Below are 27,486 nucleotides of genomic sequence, written 5' to 3' on the forward strand. Positions count from 1 at the left end.
GGCGTACTGCGAGGCAAGGCGGAAACTACAGTTCCCAGCAGGCATCGGGGCCGGAGAGACTGCGGCGGAAGAGAGCGGGCGGGAGAGGCTTGCGCGCGCGGCAGGGATGCAACACTGCTACAGTTCGCGGGTCTAGGGGGTCGGAGCAGCACGCCGTCAGCCGCCTGACGCCAAAGCGGGAATCCAGGAGGCGGGCAGCTCCGAGATTAATGCACATATTTAAAACGCTCGGAACCTGTGGACACCATGCATAGGTAAACTGATTGCAAAAAGAGGCAGAGTATGAATGACCGTCTTGATTCCTTTAGGCCGCGATTAGTGCTGATTGCTAATATTGTTACTAATGCTGCGATGTAAATGATTGCTTAGCCTCTTTTGGGACGGCGTGGATGGATGGATGCGTTAGTGCAGGGATCAGTGTATGTTTCTGTTTGGTTTCCGTCACTGGGCTTTCCTGCTACGGTTTCCATCATTGTATGATCGCCCTTCCCCTCCCCCTGTCTGTTCCCTCCACTTTAAGAAATTCTTGAGTCCTACTGCATGATCGTAAATCAAACAGATTTTTCCACTTGTTCAGTTATTTTCTTTTTCATGCTGATCACAGGCACGTAAAAATGCTTGTGTGAAAATTTCTACAATACATGAAATTTTGCTTAGACCCATCATGGAATTTTTTATTTTATTTATTCTTTAAAGCAAGGAGATGTGTTTTATGCATTTCTGCAGGAAACACCTCCAGGAGATTCCAGACCAAAGCAGCAACGTTACCACTAGTTTCACGTGGGGATGGGATTCCAGCAAGACTTCAGAACTTCTCTCAGGCATGGGGGTCTCCGCGTTAGAGAAGGAGGAGGTAGACAGTGAGAACATCCCCCAAGAACTGCTCTCAAACCTCAGCCACTCGCAGAGCCCCCCACGGAAAAGGCTCAAGAGCAAAGGGAATGACAAAGACTTTGTGATCGTTCGCAGACCTAAGCTGAATAAAGACAACTCTCCAGGTAATGTATGAGGATAAAAATGTCGATCACATAGAGGGAATTGAACGATTTTGTTGTGCAGAATGAAGATTTGTTCAGGAAGATTTGTTTAGGATGGGGACCTTTTAAAATTGCTTCGTTATGAAATTATTTTCCAAAGAAATGGACCAATTAATTATCCTTGAAGTCTGCAGGAATCTTAGTAGCTATCTTCTGGTGTCCAAGTGATTTGTAACCTGTGTGAAATTTAACTCAGAAGAAGACATTCCTGCCTTTTTGATTAGCAGGGAAACTTCCTGCTGCTCAAAGGGCAACCGGGTGCCACTGATAAACGAAAATGTAAACAATGAACCTGTGGAATTCTCTGTTTCTATTCTGCTGCTCTGGTTGAGCTTTTTTGGTCCTCATAATCACTCTAGATATTTGTCAGAGAACTACTAAAGTGAATGCTCAGCCAAATGGTAAGCCAAGCTTACCTGCCCAGGTCCACTCCCAAATGGAATTCTCCTGGTATGCTCTGTCTCCATTACCAGGGGCATCTGTTCAGTTACACAACTCCAAATCCTGATGGTTACTCAGATTCCCACCAGCCCCCAACATCTAGTCACTGAGCCGTTCTTTCTTGCCTTCTAAATATTTCTCAAACTCTAGTAATCTCTTGCCTGAACTCATGATTTCAGCCTTCTCCTCCTCAAGTATTCCCCAGAGCTAGAGTAGACGACTGAAATATAGAGCTCATAATGCCATTCCCCCCTTTAAAGCTCCCCATTCCCAAGCTTCTCCATTATGTGAATAAATACCTGCCAGAGTAGATTAGGACCCAGCAGTAATCAAACCCATAGTGTAAACATAGTGCATTGACCTGGGGTTATCAATTTTTCTCACAAATCACTTAAACATTAATTTATAATAAACAACCTAAGGGCTCTGAGGTTAAGATGTGGGGGCAGAGGGGTGAGAAGGTCAAAGGAACACACTCAGGATGGTGATAGGGAAGAAAACAAGCCACTGCGTAGTGCTCTGAGCAGAATATAACTTGAGTAGTTTCAGGGGTGTTATTTGGATGGTATATCAGGCATGTAATAAAATGTGCAATGATGCATTTAAAATTTTTAAAGCATTATTCAGGAAGTACTTGCTTGAGCACAGATTATGTGCAAGGCATTTCTCTAGTATGGAGCTTACAGCAGTGAGCAAAACATAAACATAGCTACTGTCCTGAAGTGTCTATGCTAGAGAGCTGATGCAATAAGCAAAATAAATCTGCAGTCTGTTAGAAGGTGATACATGCCATGTTGAATAACAAAACTACAAGCCAAGGGAGGTTGGAAATTTTGGGGTGGGAAGATAGGCTGCAATTTCAAACAGTAAACTGAAAGTAGCCTCACTTGGACAATGAGCTTTAAATAAAACATTAAGGAGGTGAGGGACTATGCCATGGTTACTTGGAGGAGAATGCTGAGCAGAGGGAACAGAACTTCACAAAGAAGCTTTTTCGCGACCAGTCAAGGAACAAGGAAGTTATATTCCAAAAGTGGAATGAGCAAAAGGGAGAGCAGCTAGAGGTATTGAGAGAGCTGTGATATATGACCTTTAATAGGGACACGCTAATATGTTGAGATTAACTGTTAGGCGTGGAGGATAGAAGCTTGGAGATTTCTTAGGAGGTGTGGGAGTGGAGATAACAGTGGTCAGATTAAATGGATTCTGACATTACATTCCACAGAATTAGGATGCAGTTGAAATTGTAGAAGAGTGATAAAGTCTAAACTGATCCCCAATCTGACTTCTTTTGCAGTAGTGTTGATTGGCTGGTTGCATGCTTTCCTTTAAGAGAATCTGGGTATTTATTTTTTTTAGTTTTTGACCCTTTCTTTAAGAAAAATAACCTTCAAGGTAAGGTCTGGGTATCTACATCAGGAACTGGATTAATTAGAATTCATTGAAGGGTTTATGGTAAAATTACACATTCTGGCTTTGAATTCCAATTCTGCTGTTTACCAACCAAGGGAAGTTACTTCGGCTTTCTCTGTCTTACTTTCTTTGTGAAGTGTAAGGCAATCCTCCTGTGGGTTGCTACGAAGATCAAATTCAATACAAGAGTATAGCAAAAGCTCTTAGACAGCTGACCGGCACACCACACTGGGTAAGTCCAGCCAGTGATCTGGTCGCTAAGATGTCTGCCACACACTTGGGAGGCTGCTTCATTTTTCCTTTTGTTTGCACTATGACAGTGTGATCCTCTCAGTGTCCTCTTTTTTCTTTCATCAGATTTGAGTGCCATTGCTATATTTAGTGTTTGGAATGCAATGCCAGCAATTTGGGGATTGACCGACCAAATCTGGTTTAAAAAAAAAAAAAAAAACTTCCTGCTGAGACAAACAGATTTGGATTTATTTTTCCAGTGAAAATGACTTCTAACTTGACATGTAGTTGCTGTATCTCCTTCCATCTCCACATACAGATGTAAAGAAAAAAGTTATTTTTTAAAGCAAGGCACTGTGGAAGTGAGATCAGAAATAAAGAAATACAGGGGTAGTTGGTGTGTCTGAGGAAATTGCAAGGCGAGTTAAGAGGAACAATGACAGTGCATTAGGAGGAGCTCACAGCAAAATGGCAGCCAATCCACTAGCAGCTGCTGAGTGACTCTTGCTGGGGGGGAGGGAGCCCCGTGTCAACATGACCCTAAGCTTCCCATGCAGAAGGGCGTCCAAGGTGAGAGCCTCAGCAAAAGTGAAAGCTCTTAGAAGGGCCTGGAAGTGGTCCAATCAAATCAACCTTGTTAAACTTGACTGAAAAAAAATATTTATAAAGTGAAGGAGATTAAATAGTTATTTGAGAGCAGCACAGAGGGACCCTAATGGTGTAGTCTGTACTGTGTGAGCCTACCTGCAGTGCAGCTTGGGGGAGGGACAGCTGGTACAGAGGATTCCCAATGGGCTCCAGGGTAATCTGGCCATCATGCCAAAGAGTTTTGTCTGCAGTTGTCAGAACAGGTGGTGAGCAGCTCTGGCAGGATTAGGGAGGAAGGCCACGCCTCTGTACATAGACACCTGATCGCACTGGCCCTGCCTGCGAGTTTTTCTTAGTTCTTCCCTCAGCAGTCTCTCCCCGCCTGCCCCAAGCTGGGCATACATCTGGCAGCTAAATCTTCTTCATCTATTTACTTTGGATGATAAAGACTCTGACCAACTCATGCCACCCCAGGTCTTATTGGCCCTTGAGGTGAGTGTGCAAGTTGCTGGAACAAATGGCCCAGTGGTAGGTCAGTGATGGGGAGAAAGACGACCACTACATTTTTAGTCATAGTCATAAAATGCCTCCACTCCCCTCTTTAAACTGGGGGTGACCATGAGTATGCCATTGAACCAGTGTGTTGATCAGCAACTCCATGCTGGCTAAAGGCTTGAAAGCAGATCCTGCAGTGGTTCAGACTGGCAACTCCACAGTTGCATGGAGCACACTGATGTCCCCAAGGAACATGTTTAAAGCACACAATTCCTGAGCTTTTGATTCCACCTTCAGCCCTGAAATCTGCTTTTTATTACCAGCAGGGAAATGTTTTTCCTCCGTTTTTAAAAAACATTTTGCCAATAAGAAATATATTTTACATTATCCTGGGTGTTGATCTGAAACTGAGATGTCATGAAACTAAAAGAGATTTCCTATTCTGTTCTTTGAAAACAGTGCTGGGCAAACTAAGTTGATTTCATGACTTAACCAGTGAATCGCAGCCTACACATCTCAACAGACAGTTTCCTTGAAGCCTGTAGGATTCTCCCACCACACCGCTTTGCCTTTTCGATTCATTCTTGCACCATGTACTTATTTAGCACCACTCTAGAGACAGGGAATAAATACAACCGGCATCGCCTCTGCTCTCAGAGAGCTTGTATGTGGCTGTGCCTTAGTCTCCAAACCCCAGTTCCTAAGGTTTCTTTGCTATTCTCCGTATACTTGAGGACTGAGAAAGTCCCAGAAATACAGTTGAGTCCAGTTCTCTACTTTTGTTATCTTTTCTCAGGTTTGTCCACCTAGCCAATCCCCGCCTTCCCCTGGGACGCCAAGAGCTAGGCTGGCCTCTTGTTTTCCCTTAATCATTTGTGGAGAGAGGACCCACAAATGGGGTCAATATCTATAGTCTTCCAGAATGGGGAGAGGACCCACAAATGGGGTCAATATCTATAGTCGTCCAGAATGGGAGCATGGGTTGTTACTAAAAACAAACTAGCCAAGAGCAAGCTCCCACCCTTAAGGAAATGAAACCCCAGTACCAGTCGGTGGTGAACCCAGAACCTGCTCTTCCACAGGTAGAATTCATCTATGCTTAGAGAGGACCAATTTTAGTAGTCAAATGTTTTTATGATTAAGGTTATTTTGGAGCTTTCATTTGAATCGGAGCGTAGGTGATTCAAGAAAGGAATGTGTCAAAGATGTGTTAGTGAGACTGCAAATCTTACACTGCGAAAACTCTTGAATGCAGGAGAATTTAAGAGGCATAGACTGTGATGTGCTTACAGAAGGGGAAAGAGCTGGGTTGAGTCGTGATGACCATGGAAATAGGGACTGGCCAGGGATGACCATTGTGTGTATGAACCTGGCCAAATCGCAGCTTTCTTGCCCCTGAAGTTGTCTCTTTCCATGCAGGAGGCTGCATGCAGCCCCAAAGGGTTTCGAAGAGGCTAAGGGAAGAGAAGACCTGCTCTGGACTTTTCCACTTACTGTAGGCGAGCAGAATGGGCAGCAGAAGAGTCAGGAAACAGATGGTTGATGTTTTAAAAATTAAAAATGGCAAGTAAAATTAGATTAAGCATATCACCAGCCTGGATACCAGCTGTGCGCTCAAACGGCTCCGTGCAGCGAGACTTCTCCCCCATCTGCTTGGCTCGCAGCCACCTTAGGCTGTGGCACCCCCACAAGTACACACCCGCTCACCCCAGGGGCCCTGGGATCAGCCACGTCCTGCGGTCAGTGGCCGGAGACCCTGATATCTGCTGGCAGAGGCTGAGGTTTCCTTGAGCACAGCTTCCTCTAGCTAATCCGCTGATGGCTCTGGGCAGCTGTTCTCCCTTTCTGCCCCTCCTCTCTCCCTAATGCTGGTTGTTTTCTTTTCGCATAGGAAGTCATTTCATTCTCACCTTTTCTAAACTTGTAGAGCATTAAGACTCATCTGGGAGAAGACAGATCCTGGAGGCACTTGGGAAGAAAGGGCGTGGCTTGGAGCGAGCTGGGTTTGAGTTCCTACTGTTCGGCTTACTAGCGGGGTGACCTTGCCACTTTTGTCAAGAGTTGCATGTTCTGCTAAGCTCCTGCCCACCTTGCAGCCTGCCTGTTACCCTTGTGCTGGGTTTTGTCTCCGCTTGTTCTCCACCTGCAGTGCCCCCCAGTGGCTTCACCTTGGGGCCAACCCAAGTTTTTCCTCTTGGCTCTACTCCCTAATAGTTGGTATCAGTTGGGGAAGTTACTTGACTCAGCTAAGTTTCCTTATCTATAAACTGGATAATATCCGCACAAACTGGTTGTCCAGGTTAGCACCAACAGGCTTTAATAAATGCCTGTGCCTTTTTCAGGCTTTTGGTAAATAGTTTTGTCTAGTGATGTATGTGTTTAAGGTTGCACTCCGCCCAGCTCCAAGCACTAACACACTCATTAGGCACCCAGGAATGTTTATTGCATCGAAGCCACAGGCCGGCCTTCTCATTTCACAATTGAGGAAATTTGGCCTTGAGAAGCCAACCGTCTTGTCTGTAAAAAGGCAGAGGCAGATTCTTCTCTCAGGTGTCAGTCATTCCTTTGTGATCTGTCAATGGGCACTTTCTTCTTATAGATATTGCCAGACTGTCCTAGCCCTGGGCAGGTAATCAGTTGGTAAGGACAGAATGAGCATCTTCCCGTTTTGCATGAGGGGGAGTGAGCTGTGTGTGCATTTAGCAAAGGTTAGTCAAAGGCCTGTTTTGTCCCAAGTGCACACATCTGGCTATGAGAGCAGTGCTGATGACCCTGGAAGGCTCTGAAGAAGTGACATTGAATCTGAGAAGTGAAGGATGAGTAGGAGTTGGACAGACAAAGATGAGAGCTACATGCAAAGCCTTTTGTATCCTCTGATTCCTTGCCGGCTTGACTGTCCTCTACAGCTCTCTGCAAACCTCTGTTCGTGGCTGAGCCAAATATTCCTAAGCATTAAGTGACATCTCCAATAGTGCTCTTGTGTTTCTGAGTTATGTCTTCCCAGCAAAATAGAAAGTTTGTTCATTTATTTCTCTCTTCTGTACTTCCCAGCAAGCCCCCCCAACTTCCTTTTTTCCTCCTTCCTGATTCCCATAAACACATTGGTGCCCCAGCTCTAACCCCTGGAAAGGCATCATGCCCTCATGAGCCGAAAATTTTCTCCTGCATGCAGATTTGACTCTACTTGAAGGATTTCAACAGGCAGTCATGCTAGGGAGTTAACATTCCTGCTCCCCCCTCCCCACAGACCCCAACTAATGACTGCCAGCAGTGACCCAGCACCCATCCCTTGTCTGGGGCAGGTGCTATATGGGATATTGCTTATTAACACACTCAGATTGGCTTTCCTTCCTTTTCATGTCTCTTCACTCTTTCCAGTGCTTTCTGGAATCACTTCCCAAATAAATGACTTTGAATGAGAGCCTGTGGATCCCACACTTAGATAGAGGACTAAACTACTTTATTTTAAAATGTCTTGTTTATTTGTCTGTGTCTACCCATCCCCACACCCTACGACCTTAGATATTTTCATGTAGGTAAAAATTCTAAGCAACACTGAAAAGAAAATCTTTTCATGAAAGAAAATCTTCAGATTTAATGAGGAAAGCAAAGGAAGAAAGGCATGAAGAGAAGGCTGAACTCTGTGCTGCTTAATTTAACCTTTCTCATACCTCAGCCTTCACTGTCCGCAACTTTGCAAATAAATCTTTTTTCCCATTCCTACAGATGAAGAAACCAAGCCCCAGAGGGATTAAGTAACCTGCCCAAGATTCCACTGGCAAAATGACAAGACATGTAATTTTTTGCCAAATCAAATTATGAGACGTGTAATTTTTTTCTAAATAAATATGACCTCCCTATGCAAGAGGCAGCAGAAGTCAGGGATAAGAATGAATGGAAGAAAAACCTATCAGCATTTTTCCAATTTGGATCACAGAGTAAGAACCCAGTTTCAGGCCCTGCAGCCTCTGTCCATGCTGACCTAGGAGGAGATGTGTAGCAGTGAGGATGCCTGTATAATATGGGGCTCCCTGGCCAGGAGGTGTCCAGGATCAGTGTGTATGAGCCACCTGCATCCCTCTGCCGCTGTGCTTCAGAGGCACAGGCGTTAATTGAGCAACTACTTACTCCTACTCATTCTTCAGTAGTGGCCACTTCTTCCAGGAAGGCTGCCCTGATCACTGCTCTGCCCCAATACACTGCCCAGCACATACAGCACTCTGATCTCTGTTGAAGTCCTCGTGATACTTTATTTTAAAATGTCCTGTTTATTTGTCTGTGCTCTCAGGCTCTCAGCAGGTCGTGCCTTATTCACCTTTATATTTCTCCATCCTAGAACAGACCCCCGCCTATAGTACATGTTCAATAAATAATGTGAAACAATGAATGTATCAGACATGCTATTTACTAGAAATAGAAATTGTAAAAGGCGATTCAGTTCTTGTTCTCAAGAATGTGTGGCCTACTAGGAACCTAAACAGATAATAAAAAATTGCAATTAAAAAAAAAGATTATCTTTTCTTGGTGATATCCTGGGAGGACTTCCAGAAGAGCTGGGAGCTTTGAAAAGATCAACTTCACTAAGTTACTACCACTTGGGGGCGAGCACAGCCGGTCGGGGCATTAAGACACCAGGCCTAAGGACTCGTTCTGTGAATTACAAGTAGCTACCAATGGCTGGGCCTTAGTTCTGGATTAACAGACCCAGCCAGTGGGTGAGGCTCTGAAGAAAGCTTTCAGCCTCCACTGGCAGGGTACACTTTCAGCTATTTGGGGGCACTGGTCAAGGTTCTGATCTCGAGTGTTGTTTTAGGATTGCCCGGAGGAAGCACTGCCCTGTCCGTCTCCCCTGGATGCCCTTCTACATCCAATTCACAGAGCTTGGAACAGTGCTCGAACCCCTTAAATGTAGGAGGGCTATCCTATAGTTTTCCTGAGACAAAGAACAAGTAGAAGGAAGGTGGGGATTTATAATAAGGAATTAGCTCAGTGGAAACATGGAAGCTGAAACATGCCAGGATTTTCAGAGCATAAGCCTGAGACCAGCAGCCAGTGATGTAATCCCACTCCGGGTCTGAAAAGCCTATGTCCATCTCAAGGCAGGCAGAGACAGCCTCTTCTCTCTACCTTGGGTTGGATGATTTTCACCCACACTGGGGAGGGAGTCTCCTTCCTCATACTACAGATTCAGATGCGAATTTCTTCCAGGAACATTTTCGCTGACACTCAGAACAGTGTCTTTGTCCAAATATCTGGGCAGCCCCTGAGCTGGTTATCACATAAAATCAACCCTCACGGTGTAGCGAGGATTCATTAGAATGGCATCCAAGATGGACTGGAGTTAGACACCAGGAGGCCAAGTTACTAACCCGAAGTAACCACGTCCAGGATTTCGCCGGACCTGCTTGTTTCCATCTTACCCTGATCTCATGAGTTATTCTGTGTACCCATGCGGGGGAGTTTCATACTTGTTCAATAGCTGTTTTGCTTTTGTAAGATCAAGAAAATTATCTTCCCGCTTCTACCTTTTTCTCCTTTCAGTTCATTCTGAACACAGCAGCCAGAATGATCCCACTGTAGCCTTTGTGAGACCCTGTCATTCCCATGCTTGATCCTTCTAGCAACTCCTCCCAACATGGAGTCATAACAGAGAGCTGTGTCATGACCTCATTTCCTTCCATCTCTACACTCTTCCTCACTGATCACTTTGCTGTTCCTCAAAACAAACATGCTGTTCCCTATACCTAGCAGATTTGAGGTCCTCAGAGAGCTGACTCCCTCACTTTGCTTACATCATGCAATTGGCTTATTTTGTGCATGTGACCATTTCTTCCCACTAGAATATGAGTTCCAGGAAGTTATGTTGTCTGCTCTTTCCCCAACACTAAAACAATTCCAGGCATATAGTGGGTACTTAGTAAATATATTTTTTAGAAGATTTATTTATGCATACGAGAACTGGGGTGCAGGCCAGAGGTTTATGTTTAGGAGGGGGTGTAAGAGAATTCACCAGAGACAGAGTGGGAGAGTAGAGAGCAGAATAGGCAGATCCCCTGGCCAGCTGGGGATCAAACTTGTGCTGCAGTGGCTGGCATAGCTTGATAGCACTACCCTGACTCCTGTGCCACCAGGAGGCCTGGTGCGTAATAAATACTAAATTACAAGATGAGAGTCCTTCTTTAATACTGCTTTTTCAAGTAAATTGATTTCTGCATGCTTTCCGGAAGAAGACTCATTTGTCATATATAGATGGTCATTTGGTAAATCCTCTACCAAACCCCCTTCAAAGAAAGAGGCTGGCATCCCTTAGTGAGCACACAAACACCCAGAATCTCAGGCATTGTTATGGATGCCAGAGCCAGTAGGGATCTGATCTAGACTAATAATAGCGGCTCCTCACCTAACCTTGGTTGGCTGGCTCTGAAGAAAAGAGTGTTGTGAAAAGTATTATGTGGGTTTTTCAATTCTTGTTATGGAGGAAGTGGGGTGCTCATTTCAGAGTTCACAGAATATGGATGAGCTTAAAAACAATGACAAGGGTAATTGGATGAGTGCTGTAGGTCTTCTTACCCTCTGGATCTGATGAGGAGAAAACAGTCATGGAAAACACTTCTTTTCTACCCCCTCAAAGGTGTTTCATGGGACTCCCTTCCAGATGAACTGCTCTTGGGAATCTTTTCCTGTCTTTGCCTCCCTGAACTCCTGAAAGTCTCCAGTGTCTGCAAAAGATGGTATCATCTAGCGTGAGTATTTGCAAACCCTGTTGATCTGTGTGGAGAAGGAAGTGGTGTGAGGGTTATTCCTTCATTCCTTTGGGTATCATGAAGCTAAAAGCTAAGAAAAATAACAGCAGCACAGGTAAGTCAGGTTATCTTTATGTTTTTTGTATCTTCATTTTACAGTCAAAGATGGGGGTCTCCTTGGGCCACTTCTGAAAGTTCTTTTCCTTGTGTTCAGTGATGCACGCACATGTCCACTGGATGCTGACCTCCATTTGTGAGGAGAGTTTTAGGGGTGCCAAGGGGCACAGCCGTTCTCAATGGGGTGGGCGGGCAGTGTCTGAGGTGAGGAGAGAGAGCTCGGGGCTCTGGCATTAGCGCGCAGTCCCTGTGCCACTTCAGCTGATTAAGTTACCTAACACTTGATTCTCACACTCCCATATATAAAATGCGGGCGATGGCGCCTTCAGGCCAGGGCAGTTATAAGGATGCAAACTAGAGCTGCCCGTGCACCGCCTGGCTCCTGGAAGCATCTAGCATATGTCAGCCAACAGTTTCTGGTACTTTCATCAGTTTGGAGGGACACTTAGGTGTGGACAGAGCTTCATGGGGAAAGTCTTGGTGAACTGCGAAAGCAATAATGGGCCACAGGATTGGAAGCAGGAGAGGAAATAAAAGATTTAGTTTTCAGTTTGAACTTATGGTTATATTTATATGTTATTTAGGGTAGGTTGGGAACTATTCATGCTTAACAAAAGTGGCTAGTGGAATCACTTAGGCCATTTTGAATCCTACCCATCTAATTGATAATCAGTTAAAAAAAATTAAACAATCATTTTTAAAGTTATCCAGCTGAACTGAATGGTTGAATTTTTTTCTCTGGTTCAAGCTTGTGGGCCTTGCTAATGAGAGTATCAAGCCATCTAAACTGGCAGTACACAAAACCAGGACAGTGGTGCTTATCCATGATATGGCCCAGAAATATCCTTTTGTGTCTTAAAAGTATCATAACTAATTGTATGTCAGCTGAAAAATAAAGCTTCCTTCAGAATTTGCTTTAAGGCAATTTAAAGGCACATATGGTGTAAAGGGACCTGCTATGTCCTGTGTCCCCACTTAAATGGATCACTTCCTCTTTTCCAGGTTTGATGAGTCTCTCTGGCAGACCTTAGACCTTACAGGTAAAAACCTGCATCCAGACGTGACTGGTCGGTTGCTCTCTCGAGGTGTGATTGCCTTCCGCTGCCCACGATCGTTTATGGACCAACCATCAATTGAACATTTCAGGTAAAAGAAGAGAAACCCCCTTCTTCTAAATCTTGAGGTAGGAAACAGGTCGAAGCCTTCTTTTTCTGAGACCCAGCCTTGTCACGCGTCACTGAAGTGACGGCATATTTTGTCATACGGCCCTGGTGATGGGACTAGCCCAGCTGCGTGGCATCACCCCATTTTCACTCAGGGCTCAGGGGTGCACATTTAGCTGCTCTCATGGGGTTCTCTGCAGCAGGGCTTCTTTAGTCAGACGTGCACTGACCTTAGATAAGCCAGGTCTCCCGTCCACCTCCATCATGCCAGGCTCTCAAATCCTCGTTTCCAGCTGTTTCATTCAAACTCCTTTTTTTCTTTTTTCTGATTGAACTTTTCATTTTCTTACATTGTTGTTTATATTTGTACATTATTTGACTTCTCTCCTCAGGTATAGTTCCCATAAATTTCTCACCACCATACCACCCATGAACCATCACCATAGTTCTGCCGTTTCTGCCCTTCCCCCATGACATGCATCACCTCTGTAGCTTGCCTGCTAGTTTTCTCTGTTATTTTTTATTGACCCTTTATTTGGTTTCTCTTTACTCCTCCTCTAAGTGAAGCCATCCAATATTCTTTTTCCTCACACTATTTCTAACACTGCAAGCCTCCAGGCCTGAAAACTCTCCAGACACCCCAATATTAGTATATCTACGGCTAGACAGCCTCCCTTTGCACCTTGCTTAATCAGGTGGCCCCTGCTTTAGTGTGCGCCCTGCCCTTCACCCACTCACCCTCACCAGGTGTCACGGTGTCACCCTCTGGTCACCCACATCCAGCTCATTCTGACGTGCCCACTAATTAACTGTAGCTGGAACTGCCTAGCAGTCACCTCTTCACTTGGCAAACATCCCCTTGAATTTGAAAATGAATGAGGATGGAAGTTAGCGGCTATTTGTTTTATGACCAGAACCTAGCTAATACTAGCAGTGTATCTGGAGAGCTGGTGTGTGACTGGCTGCACATTTAGGGAGGAGGCGGGGCTGGGTGGCACGTGCTCTCCATGGGAGAGCCGCCTTACCGAGCCCCTTTCTCTGTGTTAGCCCTTTTCGTGTACAGCACATGGACCTGTCAAACTCAGTGATCGACGTTTCTGCCCTCCACGGCATTCTGTCTCCCTGCTCCAAGCTACAGAATCTCAGCCTGGAAGGGCTGCAGCTCTCGGACCCCATTATCAAGTGAGTGCGGCCAGGAGCGGTCCCAGTGGCAGCTGGCTTACATGTGTCCTGGGTGTAGCGGGGATGCCCTTCTGTCCAGAGCCAGGCGGACTCTGAATACACACACCCGTGCTTGTTTCAGCGTCTGCAGAGCTTTCCTGGACTCCCGAGGCCTGCTGCCTCTATGCCAGACCTCATGCAGGATGAAAGGCATGGCCCCTGCCTCACACTGGGAGGGGCCACAATGACAGCATGCTGTGTTGTTATTGCATCGGTGACTGTGTGGAAACACAGGGAGACCTAATTACTGCGGGGAGGGTGGCCACCTCACAGGAAGTGACTCTTACATTGAGTATCAAATACATTCAGGTAGGAGATCGCCAAGTGATGGGCAAACGAAGCATCTAGCTAAAGCTGCCTGTGTGGCTCAAGGCTCTGTAGTAGTGGGGGTGGCTGGGTCACAGGGCTCAGTGACGGGGTAAGTGGGGGGTCAGAGCCTAGGGGACCTTTGCTGTGGGATAAGAAATCTATTGACTCTATGGTAGGTTATGAAGAAGGAAGCGTGATGGAAAGAGGTTCTGAGACTGGAAAGAACATCTCAGAACTGAGATTTACAAATTTTGTTCCTTTTGGCACCTCCAAGGGACAGTCTGACATGGAAGAAGCTAGTCTAGTTCAGATGTCCTTGGGTTCACTCAGGTGAGAAACATAGTAATTGTCGCTGTTATCTGTCAAACACTTAGTGTGTGCCAGACACCAATTTTTTCGAGGGTAATTGTTCATTTAATTCTCGTCACCACCCTGTGAAACACTTCTTACTATTCCCTGTTTACACATGTGGAAACTGAGGCACAGGGAAACTGAACAACTTGTCCAAGGTCACATAATTAGGAGGCACCACCAAGATTTGAACCCCACAAAGTAATGTGACGCAGGCTCTTGTGCTGATTGAGTTTCTCTAACATGGGCCTCTTGCGAATGTAGAGGAGGGCTGTGGGAGAGGTTTTTCAGTCGAAGAACCCACTGACTTTGCATGTAGAAGGTGGCCTGTCATCTAATTCCAAGAATGGGTGAAATGGAAGTGTTTATTCCAGTGCTGCCTAGATCAGTATTTCTAGCGCACTGATCTGGGTCAGCCACTACAGTCTTTCTTAAATTATATCATTTCATCTTATCAGCCCTCCCAAGAAGCACCAATTTTACCATTTCCTGGATCAGCGAAGCATCCTGCTTGGTGTGAGCTGAGCGGTGTTTGAACTCGGTTCTGCTCAGCGGCCTGTGTGAATTACCGCTTCACTAACCTGTTTTCCTCAGTGCTCACATTATCCTAATGGTAGTCTTCTGACGCTTTTCTCTTTTTGCAGTAATCTTGCGCAGAATGCAAATTTAATGCGCCTGAACCTTTCTGGGTGTTCTGGATTTTCCGAATCTGCCCTGAAGATGTTACTCAGCAGCTGTTGCAGGTGGGAAAAATTTGAGACTTGATTACAGAGTTGTTGTTGCAAATAGACAATTATTCCGCACACAAACATAAGGGGTTGTTTTTGAAAGCTGTCCTTAACTTTCCCAGCTCTTGATTTGGATGATGCAGTATCCTTTTCCCTCCAAGCCTTGTGCAAACTCCGGAGCCAACTCCATTAGGTTTGCAAAAGATACTTTACTTTGCAAAATGACCTCTCGTTTTTAAACTTACTAAAATAAGAAAATGAAATAGGTTTATAAATAATGAAATGGGGTTTTGGAGGGTCCATGGCGAGCCAACAGGTAGTACCTAATAGAGGACAGGTCACTGTGGGTTTTCACCCTCGTTCTCAACTGCAAGACCACTCAGACCCCAGGAACAACAATAATGAGGGTTCGTTAACAAATGGGAAGGGTGGTTGGCTCTCTCACCCCAGATAGTGTCCGCAGCGCCCAGGATGTGCCAGCAAAAGGCTGCTCATTCAAGAGGGTACTGCCCCACCAGCAGGGCCCTAGAACTCATGCATTGTGGACAAGCAGCGGGCCAGTGTCCAACTCACCGTAACTGAGGCGCTCGTGGGCAGGGCTGCAGAGATGACACCACAGTCGCTCACTGAACAGCACCAGAAGGCAGTGCTGGTTGTTCAGGAGCAGCTAAAGTTTCTCAAGTGACCTGGACAAGGAGTGCCAGTCACCTGTCAACAGCACTGACATGTAGCTCTGGTCACCACAGGTCACTGAAGCAGCACTGTCAAAGTCACTGTGTCAGCAGCTCTTTGTGAGTTGTTGGCTCACAACAACAACAAACAGCTCTTTGAGACACCAGTCCTGGGTCTGAGGCTCCTTTCAGGAGGTGTCAGGCAGGGCCAGCCAGTGGCCCCAACTTCTGGGAAACTTCGGCTTCTCTTCTTTCTTCGGAGGTCGGCTGCTCGTCCTTTCTCCCTCAGAGGTCAGAAACAGAGCCTCCTTACGGAACAGGCTGCATCAGAGCCTGCCTCCCCAGCTGGCTCCTGCCCTGCCTTTAACCTTTTCAGGCTCCTCACCTACAAGTCTGACTGGACCATTTTCAATCCTGTGGCAGACTGATTGGACTGTAGTGCTAACCAGCTCATAGCGCGCACCTGACCCTGCCTTCCACCATGCAGGCACCATGAGCCTCTCTATTGCCTGCAGCTGGTGGGAGCCACCGCTCTGGAGCTGGCCCATGGAGCTGCGCTGCTCCCTGCAGCCCTGAAACAATGGCTGCATGCTCTGGGGCTGCGTGGCAGGGGAGCACTGCCATCGCCATCTCTGCTGACCTCCGCCTGCATCCTGAGCCCGAGGCACGATGCCCATCATCCACTGCTGGCTCTGTCCACAAACACTTTCTGGGGCCAAGCGCCAGGGGAGGGGCTGCCCATGTGCAGCGAGTGCTGGAATCGGAAGAGCCAATCTCGCCCGATAGCTTGTGTATGAAGTTTCACTAGTCGAGTTGAAATTAATCTGTTTTCACCTGACTGTCCATATGGTCAGGTTTTCTCCCTATAGTATCTATAGACCTAGCTTAGAGGTTTTGATTAAATTTGATACATAGCAAACATCCTCCCTAATTTGGGTGCTAGGATTAAAAACATCATAAATAAAGGATACAATTACGGGTGTTACTGATTGGGGACATGGTTTACAAAATACACAATAGTGTGTGTGTGCACATGTGCACACTTGTGTATATATATGTACATGCATGCATATGTGTATATATGTGTGCGTGTATGCTGTGTTTCCTTTTTAATATCCCCTGGTGCGTACCTATGTTTCCTTAATGACCTGTTGGAAGTAGCCTTAGAAGAATGTTATCCGTGAGATAAGATATACAGGCCACATTATTCAGTAATGCCAGGAGGGGTATGTGGCTTAATGATTGAACATTATTATTTGCTCAGCTAACCGAGGCCAAATAAGCCAAGACCATCTTAAAAGATCTCAAGTGACTGCTCAGTTCTGTGGTTATTTGCTAACAACATGAGTAGTTGGGAAAGAACTGAGGCCGGCTGGAATATCCTAGCTACCTCCATTTCTGGAACCAAGTTTGAAGGGAAGAGCTTGCCCCTCCCGTCTCCACAAGGGGGCAGCATTCACTAGTGTCAGTCACTCAGATCCCCTGGCAACTTTCTAGGGCAAAGGTAGCCGCTTGGAGAAGCAGAGGCCGTGTATGAGATAGGAGTCTGGCTCGTATTTTGTTTTTTCTGCTTGAGCCAGTGCTGCCTAGAGGACTCATTCCTGTGCAGTGATTTCATGCTTTCTTTGTTGCATTCTTGTGTGCAGATTGGATGAGCTGAACCTCTCCTGGTGTTTTGACTTCACTGAAAAGCATGTGCAAGTGGCTGTTGCACATGTGTCAAAGACCATCACCCAGCTCAATCTTAGCGGTTACAGGAAGAATCTCCAGAGATCAGGTGAGACCTTCTTGTAGGCCCTTAACCACAGCAACAGCAAAAGCAGGTGCTGTTCTCTCACTTGAGCCAGGAAGTGTAGTGTTGATCCTCGCTTTTCTCAGCTGAGGCAGTAGCTGATCACATGAATTAGATTAAGGCCAGCAGCTTGTGGGTAGAGGATTTGAATCCAGAATCTAAAAATGGAAACCTTTGTCCTTTCAGAGAACTTACTTTGAAGCAGAATTTCTGCCTGAAGTCAGGTTAAGCAAGCCCAGGCAGCACCACAGTCCTGATGCTGGCATTGCTCACCTAATGGGTTTTGTTTATTATAACGTGGATTACAAGTTAAAAGATTGGAATCAATCACTTGCAGAATGCATCTTAACATTTAAGTAGTAGTTGGAAACCTCTTCTTGAGGGCATGCTGTCCATACTAGGCTAAGTAAGATGGGTCAGAATACAGAAAATGAACTAGATTCTCCTCAGAAGCCAGAAGCTTGAATCTTTACTCAACCTTGAGTCTGATCGCCTCTGTCTTAGACAAGGGGAACATTTTTCTGGTGGTCTGTATAAGCAACAGTTGTATTTTTATTTTTTAAGATTTCTTTTTATTTATGCATGCATGCAAGAACTGGGGTGCAGGCCAGAGGTGGGGAAGGGAGGTTAAGAGGATTCACCAGAGACAGAATGGGGAGCAGAACAGTTGGACTGACTGAAATATACTAGTGAGGTTAGACAGGAGAGATCTGGTGCACCATACGGGTCAACTCCCTGGGCGGGGATTGAACTCATGCTGCAGTAGCTGCCGGTAGCTTGATAGCCCTGAGACTTCAACCCCTGGGCCACCACAGAGGCCCCTGTGTGTTTTTTAATTCCTTCCTCCACACATGGTATTCTGCACTATTTTATTTTAGATCTGACTATAGCATTATATAGTCTTTCTCAAGGCTATGTAAAATATGGGGAAAAACACAACGATAAATTAACAATAATCTCCTCAGCGCCATGCCAACTCTTTCTTATACAAAAGTATCTTTTAAAATGGAACATAGAGTGTGGCATACTTTGTAATACGCTTTTTTAAGATAACCCTGTTTTCTGTGATTGTGCGATACACACATATATATATAGTTAGGGAATAATTTGTATCGACTTTTAAGAATAACTTACCCAGTGGATCTCCTTGTAGCTGACATTGAGAAACTTTCCAGCCTTTCCCTGTATGAAAGGACAGAGACAAAGCTTTGTGTGTCCTGGCAAGGCTTCTCAAGTGGAATCGCGGAGTCAAGGCTTCAGCCTTATTCTCCAGCTTTAGGCAGCGCCTGCCAAATTCCTTCTAAGGCTGCTGAATTCCCCGTAGTGAGCAGCCTCTTCCCGGCGAATCCCTTTGTCAGTTCTGCCTTCTTTATCCTCGGAAGACGAGAAGGTAGTGCCTCTATTGACATTTTCTTCCTATCTCTCAAATTCCCACTCTACTGAGAGTTCTTCTGAAATGAATTGAGGTTCTGGATGCAAGGTCACCTAACTCTGCTGTAGGCAAGCAGCTATTAATTTTGTCCAAGTTTGGCTTATAACACTTTCCTTTGTTCCTCTGAAAAAGAACAGATCGCCTGTTTACTGAGTTCTGGCAAAAATAGTAGGTAATAAAATAGCAGCTGTTCTTGGGGCAAGTACAGGGGTGCAGAAGGAAGGGGATGCATTCGTGCTCTCGGTTATATGGTGGGCATCACTCTGGTGAAGTTGACCTGCTAGTGGGGCACCAGGCCATCAACAAGTAACTAAATGTGAAGAAAGGAAGGGAAATGTAAAGAAGGAAAGGAAAGCAAGTAAGCAGGTGGAGTGTGGTAGGAAGGAGCTGGAAGGGGGCCCCTCAGAGGAAATGACATGGGCAGAGGCCTGAATGAGTGCAGGAGCAGCCATCTAAACATGTAAGCAAAGAAGGTTCTAGGGCCAGCAAGAAGGAAGAGGGAACACTGTGCTAGATGGGATAACCACGAGCTCTGTAAACCAAAAGCTAGATTTGGATTTTTCTGAGATGGGAGGCCGTTGGCATATTCTGAGCAGGGAATAATAGGATCTGACTTGCTTTGTTAAAGTCTTATCCTTGTGGCTTGTTGAGGAAAGGCTGTAGCAAGCCAGGGTGGTAACATTCAACATGGTGACAAATGATCGTACTTGGAATCTATTTTGAAAGCAGGCTCAGCAGGATTTAGTAGCAGATTGAATGTGGGATGTGAGAAAAACATTCAAGTGTGACTCCCAGATTTTTTGCGCCGCTGGTTAGATCAGTGAAGTTACCACTTACTGAGATGGCAAAGACTTTAGGAACTAAGGAGCAGATTTAAAGAAATCAAGTATTTGGTCTTATGCATAAATCTGAGAGGCCTGTCACATATTGAAAATCTAGGATTCGGGGGTTGGGGTGGATGTGACTAAAGATACAGAAGGAAACCCCAAACATTAATGGACTTCTTTGTTTAATAAGTGACATTGATTGATTTGCTGACGACAGCGTTGCTCATCTGACTTTCTTCCAAATTCTGAAAAATTTTATAATCCCACCGAGCCTGGTAACTGCATTTAACATCAGGGTGTATTTCCTCCCCCACCACTCCTCTCTTTCTTTGTGCAAATGTTGAGTTTGTGTGTGTGTTTGAAAAAAATCACTTCTTCCTCAAAAAAAAAGAAAACAGTTTTCCATCCTGAAAATCTATATAAAATTAAGTATCTACTTACGGGCCTCCCTGGGGGCAAAAGGGGTTAAGAACAGTATCATGAAGCCATCCTCAGCCAGGGGGTGACCCACATGGCACAGCGGACTTCTCCTGTCTCTCCCACTGCTCCCCTCAGCAGTGGATTTCAGTCAGTCCAACTGTTCTGCTCCCCACACTCTCTGATGAATCCTCTCACCCCCCACATCTATGGCCTACACCCCCATTCTTGTATGCATAAACAAATAAAAATACATCTTTAAAAATGAGTATCTACTTATGTATGCATAAACAAATAAAAATACATCTTTAAAAATGAGTATCTACTTATGTACTGGGGTACTTGCATTATTGCATTTCACTAATTTGGAGTATAATCAAATTTTTTTTCATTCACTGACAGGAAAGCAGTATTTCATTTTGTATTTCTTGCTCCATTTTGTTGTTATTTTTGCAAAGTGTCATGTTCACTGTTGCTTTTTTCTCTTTATATATGACAGCTGTCTATTAAGGACTTGCCTGGTTTTCTGCTACTTAAATTTTGCTAATGTTTTGTTTTGCTTTAATATGGTAAGGTTTTAAGATTTTATGTAGCAAATTATCAGTGTTTGTTATGTTTTCTTCCATGTACAGAAACTCTGTCTCAAGATCTAGTAATTACCATATTTTTGTTTGTAGAACTCTTTAATAGAAGTGGGCTTTATTTGAATATATTGATTATATTACTTGAGAAATATATTTTTACAGGTTGTGGCAGCAATTTTATCTTTAATACTCCACGAGTGCCCCCTTTGATTGTAAATGCTATCTTTGTGATAGGCTTTATATATCTATATATCTATATCTATGTGTGTGTGTATATGTGTGTGTGTGTGTGTGTGTTGTGTGTGTGTGTGTGTGTGTGTAGTGGTTGCTTTTGCTTTTTTTCTACTGTGAATGGGATTTGTTTCATTTTTATTTTTCCAGCTAGTATTGCTGATACATAGATAAGAGGTAGATTTAGTCATTTTATATGTTTTCTTTTGATGTCCAATAGTTTTCAGGTGATTCTCTTGAATTTTCTTTTCTGCATAGAAAATGTTACGTGCTAAGGTGATAATTTGTTTTCTTTGTAAAGATGTGTGACTTCTAATTGTATTGTTCTAAACTTCTAGCATGTAAAGTAATAATATTGCGAGCAGATGCCATTGTCTTTTTCTTTGTTTCATGGTGACTATCATTTGTTTTCATAGATGTCTCTACCTTAGTTGGACGATGCCCCAATCTTGTCCACCTAGACTTAAGGTATTTTTTTAATTGCTATCAGAAATGATTGAAAAGTATAATTGCTCATTGAATGAAGAAAGAATCTTAATATGTTGATTTGAAGGAAGTAAACAGGAGACTATTTCTGTCTTCTCATTCTAGGGTGGATTGGTAGGTTTTGAATCTGTTCTTTGCTCTGTTGCAGTGATAGTGCTATGTTAACGAATGATTGCTTTGAGGAACTTTACCAGCTCAGCTACCTCCAACACCTGTCTCTCAGTCGGTGCTATGATATAATACCTGAGACTTTACTGTAAGTACTTTCAGTGACCAGAAGAGATGTCACTTGTTACTAAAATCAAAGGAATTCAAAGAAACAAGGAACCTGGTCTGCCCTTCTAAGACCCTGGCCTACTAAGTCATCCTGGGAGCAGTACCATCTATTTTTACAAAATCTTCTTCCCAAAGGGCTAGACGATTCTTCATGTTAAGTATGTTTATAGCAACTGTATTGAAAACCCCAAAGTCAGTATCTCGAATCACGTGTTCTTCTTTCTTATTCCAATCAATATTGTCCACATGAAACCATGTAGTCCGCCATCCCAGGGATGGTGATTTTCCCCTCTCATTCCCAGCCAAGGTGGTAAACTGAAGGAGGAGTGGATGCAGTCCTCTAATTACTGGCGTGGCGCTTGCAATAGTCTCAAAATTAATGAATAAATCAAATACTTCAGCTATACAGGGGTAACTACTAGAGTCAGAAATCCAGCAATTATATTTTTAACTAATCACTTTCTGAATTAATCTTGGGGCTCAGAGTGTCTCATCTGGAGAATTGACTGACAAAAAGGGATGCCAAGAATTACTTTCCATTCTCTTAGGTGTTATATTTACATTCATCAATGTGGAACTCTTATTAAAATTCTGCACTTACATTTTCTAGCTTCTATAACTCTTGAGAGGCTTCCTCCCCATCTACCCATAAAAGGTCTTTGCCATCCAGTCTCTCCTGTCCTTGCCATAATGCTGCTTTGGCTGTGAGGCCCCTGGGGAATATGGTGATTATTCTATTTTGGTTGATTGTGTCAAGACAATCTACCCATGTGTCATACATTTGTTCTTTTTTGCTGAGAGAAAGAAGCTAAGTAGGTAATCTCCAAATGCTTTTTTTTTTTTTTTTTTTTTTTTTGAGCAGAGATTAGGGGAAGGCTGTGAGCCTTCACATTTTGATATTTTTATCCACCATGATGATAAGGCTTGTATCGTAGTCCCTGCAGGGAACTTGGTCTTGGTGCGACTGCAGTCACAGCCCTGTGAACCCTCCCTGCCTTACTGTGACTTGTCAAAACTTCATCTCGAAGTTAAGAGAAACTAGGGCAATAGGAGTTTAGTTACAAATCAGATCATCAGAAAAAGGTGAAAAATGGAGGAAATAGAGGTTGTATTTAAATTTTAGGGTGAAAAATGGAGGAAATAGAGGTTGTATTTAAATTTTAGGGCATTATGTAATTATGCATTTATTTCTACTCAAATGTCTTTCCCTCTAATTTCAGTCATTCTAGTAATGGATATCTATGACATTCATTGTAAGAATTCTAGAATCCTTAGCAATAATTTCCAAAGAGCCACATAAGTTTATCTCAGAAGTGGAAAAAGAAAATTTGAGCAGCATCTGTAGTTTTAATGCTTTAAAGTACTTAAGTAAGTACAGTTCCCTTGCTAAGGATAGATTCCCATTGTATTTACTCCCTTATCCCTTGATTGGTCTCATTTTCTACATCAGAACTGACTTCTAATTACTCTGTATTTCTCAGTCAAGTAAGAAACCCTAGCGGGAGATAGTAACCTGATCTAAGGTTAAGAGAGACTAAATAAAGATTGTTAGCAGGAGATTTTTATAGCAGAGGACCTTGAGATGTTATAAAACAGGGTTATATTGTGTAGATGAGGGAAAGAGTGAACCCATGAAAGCATTTCGAGATAACTTTAGTTGATTAAAATTAAACAGATCTCTAAGGCATTATCTTCTTTTTGTATTTAAATTTAAAATAATGGCTCTTAAATGATTCATTTCTATTTGCTGTCCTATTTGACTTTTCAAATTCTTTTTGATTTTTTTTTTTTCAAGATAAGATCAAAACTTGTTACAAAAGTGAAATAATACAATCAGGTAATGCAGTGAACATTTTTTAAAGTATCCCGTCTGAACTCACTATCCCAGAACGTAAGGTTAAGTTGCTTCAACAACACTTCTCGATGCTATGTGGTCACCATCTTACAGATTTGTTCTGCTTTGTGACAGGTGGCACACCTACAAAAAGACTGTTTTTGGTTTATTTGGCCTCCTTAAAATATTAAAGACTTTCTTGTTTTTTGACTTGGGAGTGGGCCTAGGAAGGCCCCATCTTGTGCAGCTCACTCACCTTTGCCCAGGAATGTCTTCCAAGTACCTGGTGCGCCTTCCTTTCTCACCAGAGCACGTTCCCTGTTGCAAGCACATTTCTTCTGATGTTATACTTCCATGTCTTAATCCTAGCTACGGTTTTTTCTCATAATACCTTCCACTGCAGAATGCCTTACAGTTTGGCTATTTGCAAATCCCAGAACTAAAGTCATCACGATTATCATTAGGTTCTGGTGTCCTCTTTAACTTTTACAGGAAAGGGATTTAAGGTTGAGGCAGGATTTCTAGCCTCATATGTGGTAATAGTAAATGCCTGTTACTATGACCTTTCTTTGTAGTCCGCTTTCTACATTCCAGAAATTAGTTAATTGAACGATCAGTGGCAATTTGTTCTTCCTGATTTTCTTTAAGACTCTTGTGACCTCCAAAGCCTTATGAGCTCAAGTGTATTTATTCTATTTGGACAAAATATTCTAAATTGCCCATCACCCTGTATTCAGCTCACATATATACTAAGCACCTATAGTGTTTTAGACACTAGTTGAATGCCAACTAAATAATTTAGTGGGGGAATGGAGAAGCAGTCTGCGAGTTAGGCCTGGGCAGTCTTAAAGCCGGCTGAACAGTTTGAGTTCTGCAAATAAAAAGGGAACATCTGTGAAAGATTTGGAGCAGGAGAGTAACACAAGCTAAGCTAAGCTGAGGCTTGAGGAACATGCATTGCATTGGTTATTGGTATGTAGAATAGTTGTTATAAGGGAAATTTGTTTTTCAAGGAATTACTGGCAGCATGAAAATACAAAGAATGCTTCTAGTTCTATGTCACTGATGTGTTCCATTGATCTGTGGAGGGATTTTTGTTGAAATTCCAAAGTCAATATTTCCTTTCCTCAGACTTTGTGTGTCCCAACCTGGAGCAAATACAGATCAGAGAGATGAAATTCTAAGCGCACAGACCTGGGTTAAGAAGAATCATTACCAATAAGTATTTACTTTAGGGAAATGGATCCCTTTTACTTTTCTGTGTACCAGAATTTCCCTGTGGACAGAGTTGTATCTCATCTACTGTGAGATTCCAAAAGAGATGACAAAATGAGGCTTACCTGTGACAGAAGAAAAATGTTAATGTTTAGAGAGGTTGGATGTCTGTCTCTTCACGTGGTTGGTCATCCTTTTCTCCATCTGCACCCAACTGCATGTCCCAGCCTAAAACACTTTGGTAGAGATCACTGCTTGGTTTCACCACTTGACTATTAACAAATAGTGAGCTGTCAACCCTCTGACATCTCCTTTTGGGGGGTGGGTGGACTAGTTCAAATAAAGAATAAATCCATATCTCTTTTAGTTACATGTAATTTGTGGTGTTTCCAATTGATGCCATAGTAAGACATTTACTATCTGTAGTTTTGTATGTTTCTTCTTACAACACAATAATACCCCTAAATATAAATTAATAGTGGAGAAAGGAACCCAATATTTTTGGATTCTAGTAGTAAATGAGCCTTAGAGTTTTTATGTAACAACAAAGCTCTCTGCCGCTATGTTTCCTCAGGCCTCAGTGTCCAAGCTTCTTTCTGGTTTGATTCACCTTGTGTTCTCAATCGATTGCAAATTATGCCATCACACTGCATTTTATAAACTATGACACAAATTGTAACTAGGTCATGTAACTCTAATAGAACAGTTCCCATAGCTACTGTGACTGAAAGTTTCTCTCTCTTTCCAGTGAACTTGGAGAAATTCCCACACTAAAAACACTACAAGTTTTTGGAATCGTGCCAGACAACACCCTTCAATTGTTAAAGGAAGCCCTTCCTCATCTACAGATTAATTGTTCCCATTTCACCACCATTGCCAGGCCAACCATAAGCAACATAAAGAACCAGGAGATATGGGGCATCAAATGCCGACTGACACTTCAAAAATCAAGCTGTCTATGAATTATTTATCGTCGGATGGTATCTCCTTTGGAACAGGGAAGTAGGCAGGAAGCCCAAATGTGCACGTGCTAGGCTGTTTTTACTCTTGGTTTTCCCTTTGCCTTCCTTCTGCAAGTATATTAGAGACTCATTTGAGAGAAAGCTGTGAAAAGTTGCTTTTCTGTAATGATTCTGTGAGCTGTCACTGCTATGCCTTTATGAGCCTAACCTGTAGGCCTTTTGATATTTTAGGAGAAGCCTATCATTTCAAGACTCCTTAAAGAGTGAAATCTGACCCACCTCTTCCAAGTATCCTTCTTATTATATCTATTTAGAATCAAGCTTATAAGTCACCAGCAATCATCTACAGACTATATGGTAACTTTCTTCTATTTAATTTTTCAGTATTGCTTTTATGACATATACTGGGAGAATAAGCTATTTGTGTTACAAGGTGACCAGAAAAAATCATGGGACTATAGCATTTTAAGCAGTCTCTTCTAGGGATAGAAAAGAAAAAGCACACCATTTCAACTTTGCCTAGCAATTTGAAATTAAGAATCCTAGAGACAAATAGCCCTGCCTGGGTAATTCACCTTAAAACCTAAATACAAAGCATAGAATTAGTGGGGAATTTGAAGGCTCAAGAGGCAGTTTTATATGACATATTAATGTGAAGTATCCTCTAATGCACATAAATATCCTTTGATGTACTGTTGCTGTGATTCTGTAGTAGCTAAGGAAATACAAGCACGGTCTTCAAACTTTAATATCAATTACGTTAACACAGACTTTTTAGCTTTTAAAATGACTTGCTTTGTTTTAGAAAGGTGGCAGGAACCAGGCCGTCTCTATTGTTGAAATGCTCGATGGAATATTGAACTGAAGTTGCCTTTTTCCTTTACCGCTGAGTTCTTGAGTTTATTTTTATATTACTCTGAAATCAGGTATTTGAAATTGTCTTTGTATAGTGTCTCTTGCAATAATTTGCTTTAAACTGCCCATTATGTAAGGTTACTGGATCTAAAGTTCCTTAAGAAATGCTTGTTCCTCTCAATCAGAATGATGCTCCAGCCACAGATGTATGTTCCATGTGATTTCAGGGCAGTAAACATGACTTGCACCTACATAAAAGTTAAGACTCAGGTGTTATCTTTGGATAGCATTAGTGATATATATTTTTAAATGGTACATGAAGCAAAATTAAATTCTGCTTTAAAAAAACCACAAAACACTAGTTTCATATTTAAATTGATGAGCTCCCCCTATATCCAAAGTGGAACAAAAAGCCAAATCCACCACTTCTGTTAACATTCTTTTTTTAAAGTAAGACCTAATTTAGAAATGATGAAGTGCCCTTATCTTCTGAGACCTAAGGAAAACACTGTAAAGTAGTGTTATACAGGAAATGTGTCAATTCGTTCTAAAAAGTGCTAAATACTACTTGAAATTATTGTTTACAGATTAGTGACAGGGGCTGGCGATAGGATCAGTTGGACTCTGACTTCTGGATACCCTCAGATATACAGTACTTTCGAATTCAAGTTCAACCATAAGCTATCTTGCTAATATGTCAAAGTAATCTGTATTTTTATATGTGATTTCTTTTATAGACTTTTATAGACTTGTTTTAAAATAAAGCACATTTTTATAAAAATGAGTCTGCAACTTATTTATATTCCTTTTTTCTCTTTTTCTTAAGTACTATGATTAAAATGAGAAACATTATCCTTTCATTACCACCCCCTCCCCAACCTTTCCTACCCAAATACCACCAAGAAGTCAGCAGATTCTTTATCAAGAAGCTATGATACAAAATGAAGCTCTAAAACTTGAGTTAATTTCATTTTACACATTTCCTTTGCTTAAATATCTGAATTATTTTTGGTGAATCTAAATATTAAAATATTTTGGTACTTCTCAAATTCCAAAATATTTAACTT

General features: G+C 43.0%; 1 protein-coding gene across 2 annotated transcripts; it reads left to right on the plus strand.

The window, feature by feature from the left end:
- Positions 1 to 74: 74 nt before the first annotated feature.
- SKP2 (S-phase kinase-associated protein 2, E3 ubiquitin protein ligase) lies at positions 75 to 27,177 on the plus strand. Of its 2 annotated transcripts, XM_004678095.2 has the most exons (10): positions 75 to 254; positions 727 to 998; positions 10,837 to 10,948; positions 12,068 to 12,211; positions 13,276 to 13,410; positions 14,754 to 14,852; positions 17,155 to 17,285; positions 21,208 to 21,259; positions 21,426 to 21,533; positions 25,351 to 27,177. In XM_004678095.2, exons 1-10 carry the CDS (start codon positions 247 to 249, stop codon positions 25,562 to 25,564), a joined length of 1,275 nt encoding a protein of 424 aa, XP_004678152.1. In that variant the 5' UTR covers positions 75 to 246; the 3' UTR covers positions 25,565 to 27,177. The 2 variants fall into 2 exon arrangements, with proteins under 2 accessions (XP_004678152.1, XP_004678151.1); XM_004678094.2 differs by lacking the exon at positions 75 to 254 and having other exon boundaries at positions 713 to 998.
- The last annotated feature ends 309 nt before the right edge of the window (positions 27,178 to 27,486 follow it).

This window comes from Condylura cristata, unplaced genomic scaffold (genome assembly GCF_000260355.1).
Source record: "Condylura cristata isolate star-nosed mole 26May11 unplaced genomic scaffold, ConCri1.0 scaffold00007, whole genome shotgun sequence".
NCBI classification, from domain to species: Eukaryota; Metazoa; Chordata; class Mammalia; order Eulipotyphla; family Talpidae; genus Condylura; species Condylura cristata.

Coding starts and splice junctions, on each gene's coding strand:
- SKP2 (XM_004678094.2), top strand. CDS start 713: ATGCATTTCTGCAGGAAACACCTCCAGGAGATTCCAGACCAAAGCAGC. Junction 14,853..17,154: donor TTACTCAGCAGCTGTTGCAG/GTGGGAAAAATT, acceptor TCTTGTGTGCAG/ATTGGATGAGCTGAACCTCT. Junction 21,534..25,350: donor ATAATACCTGAGACTTTACT/GTAAGTACTTTC, acceptor CTCTCTTTCCAG/TGAACTTGGAGAAATTCCCA.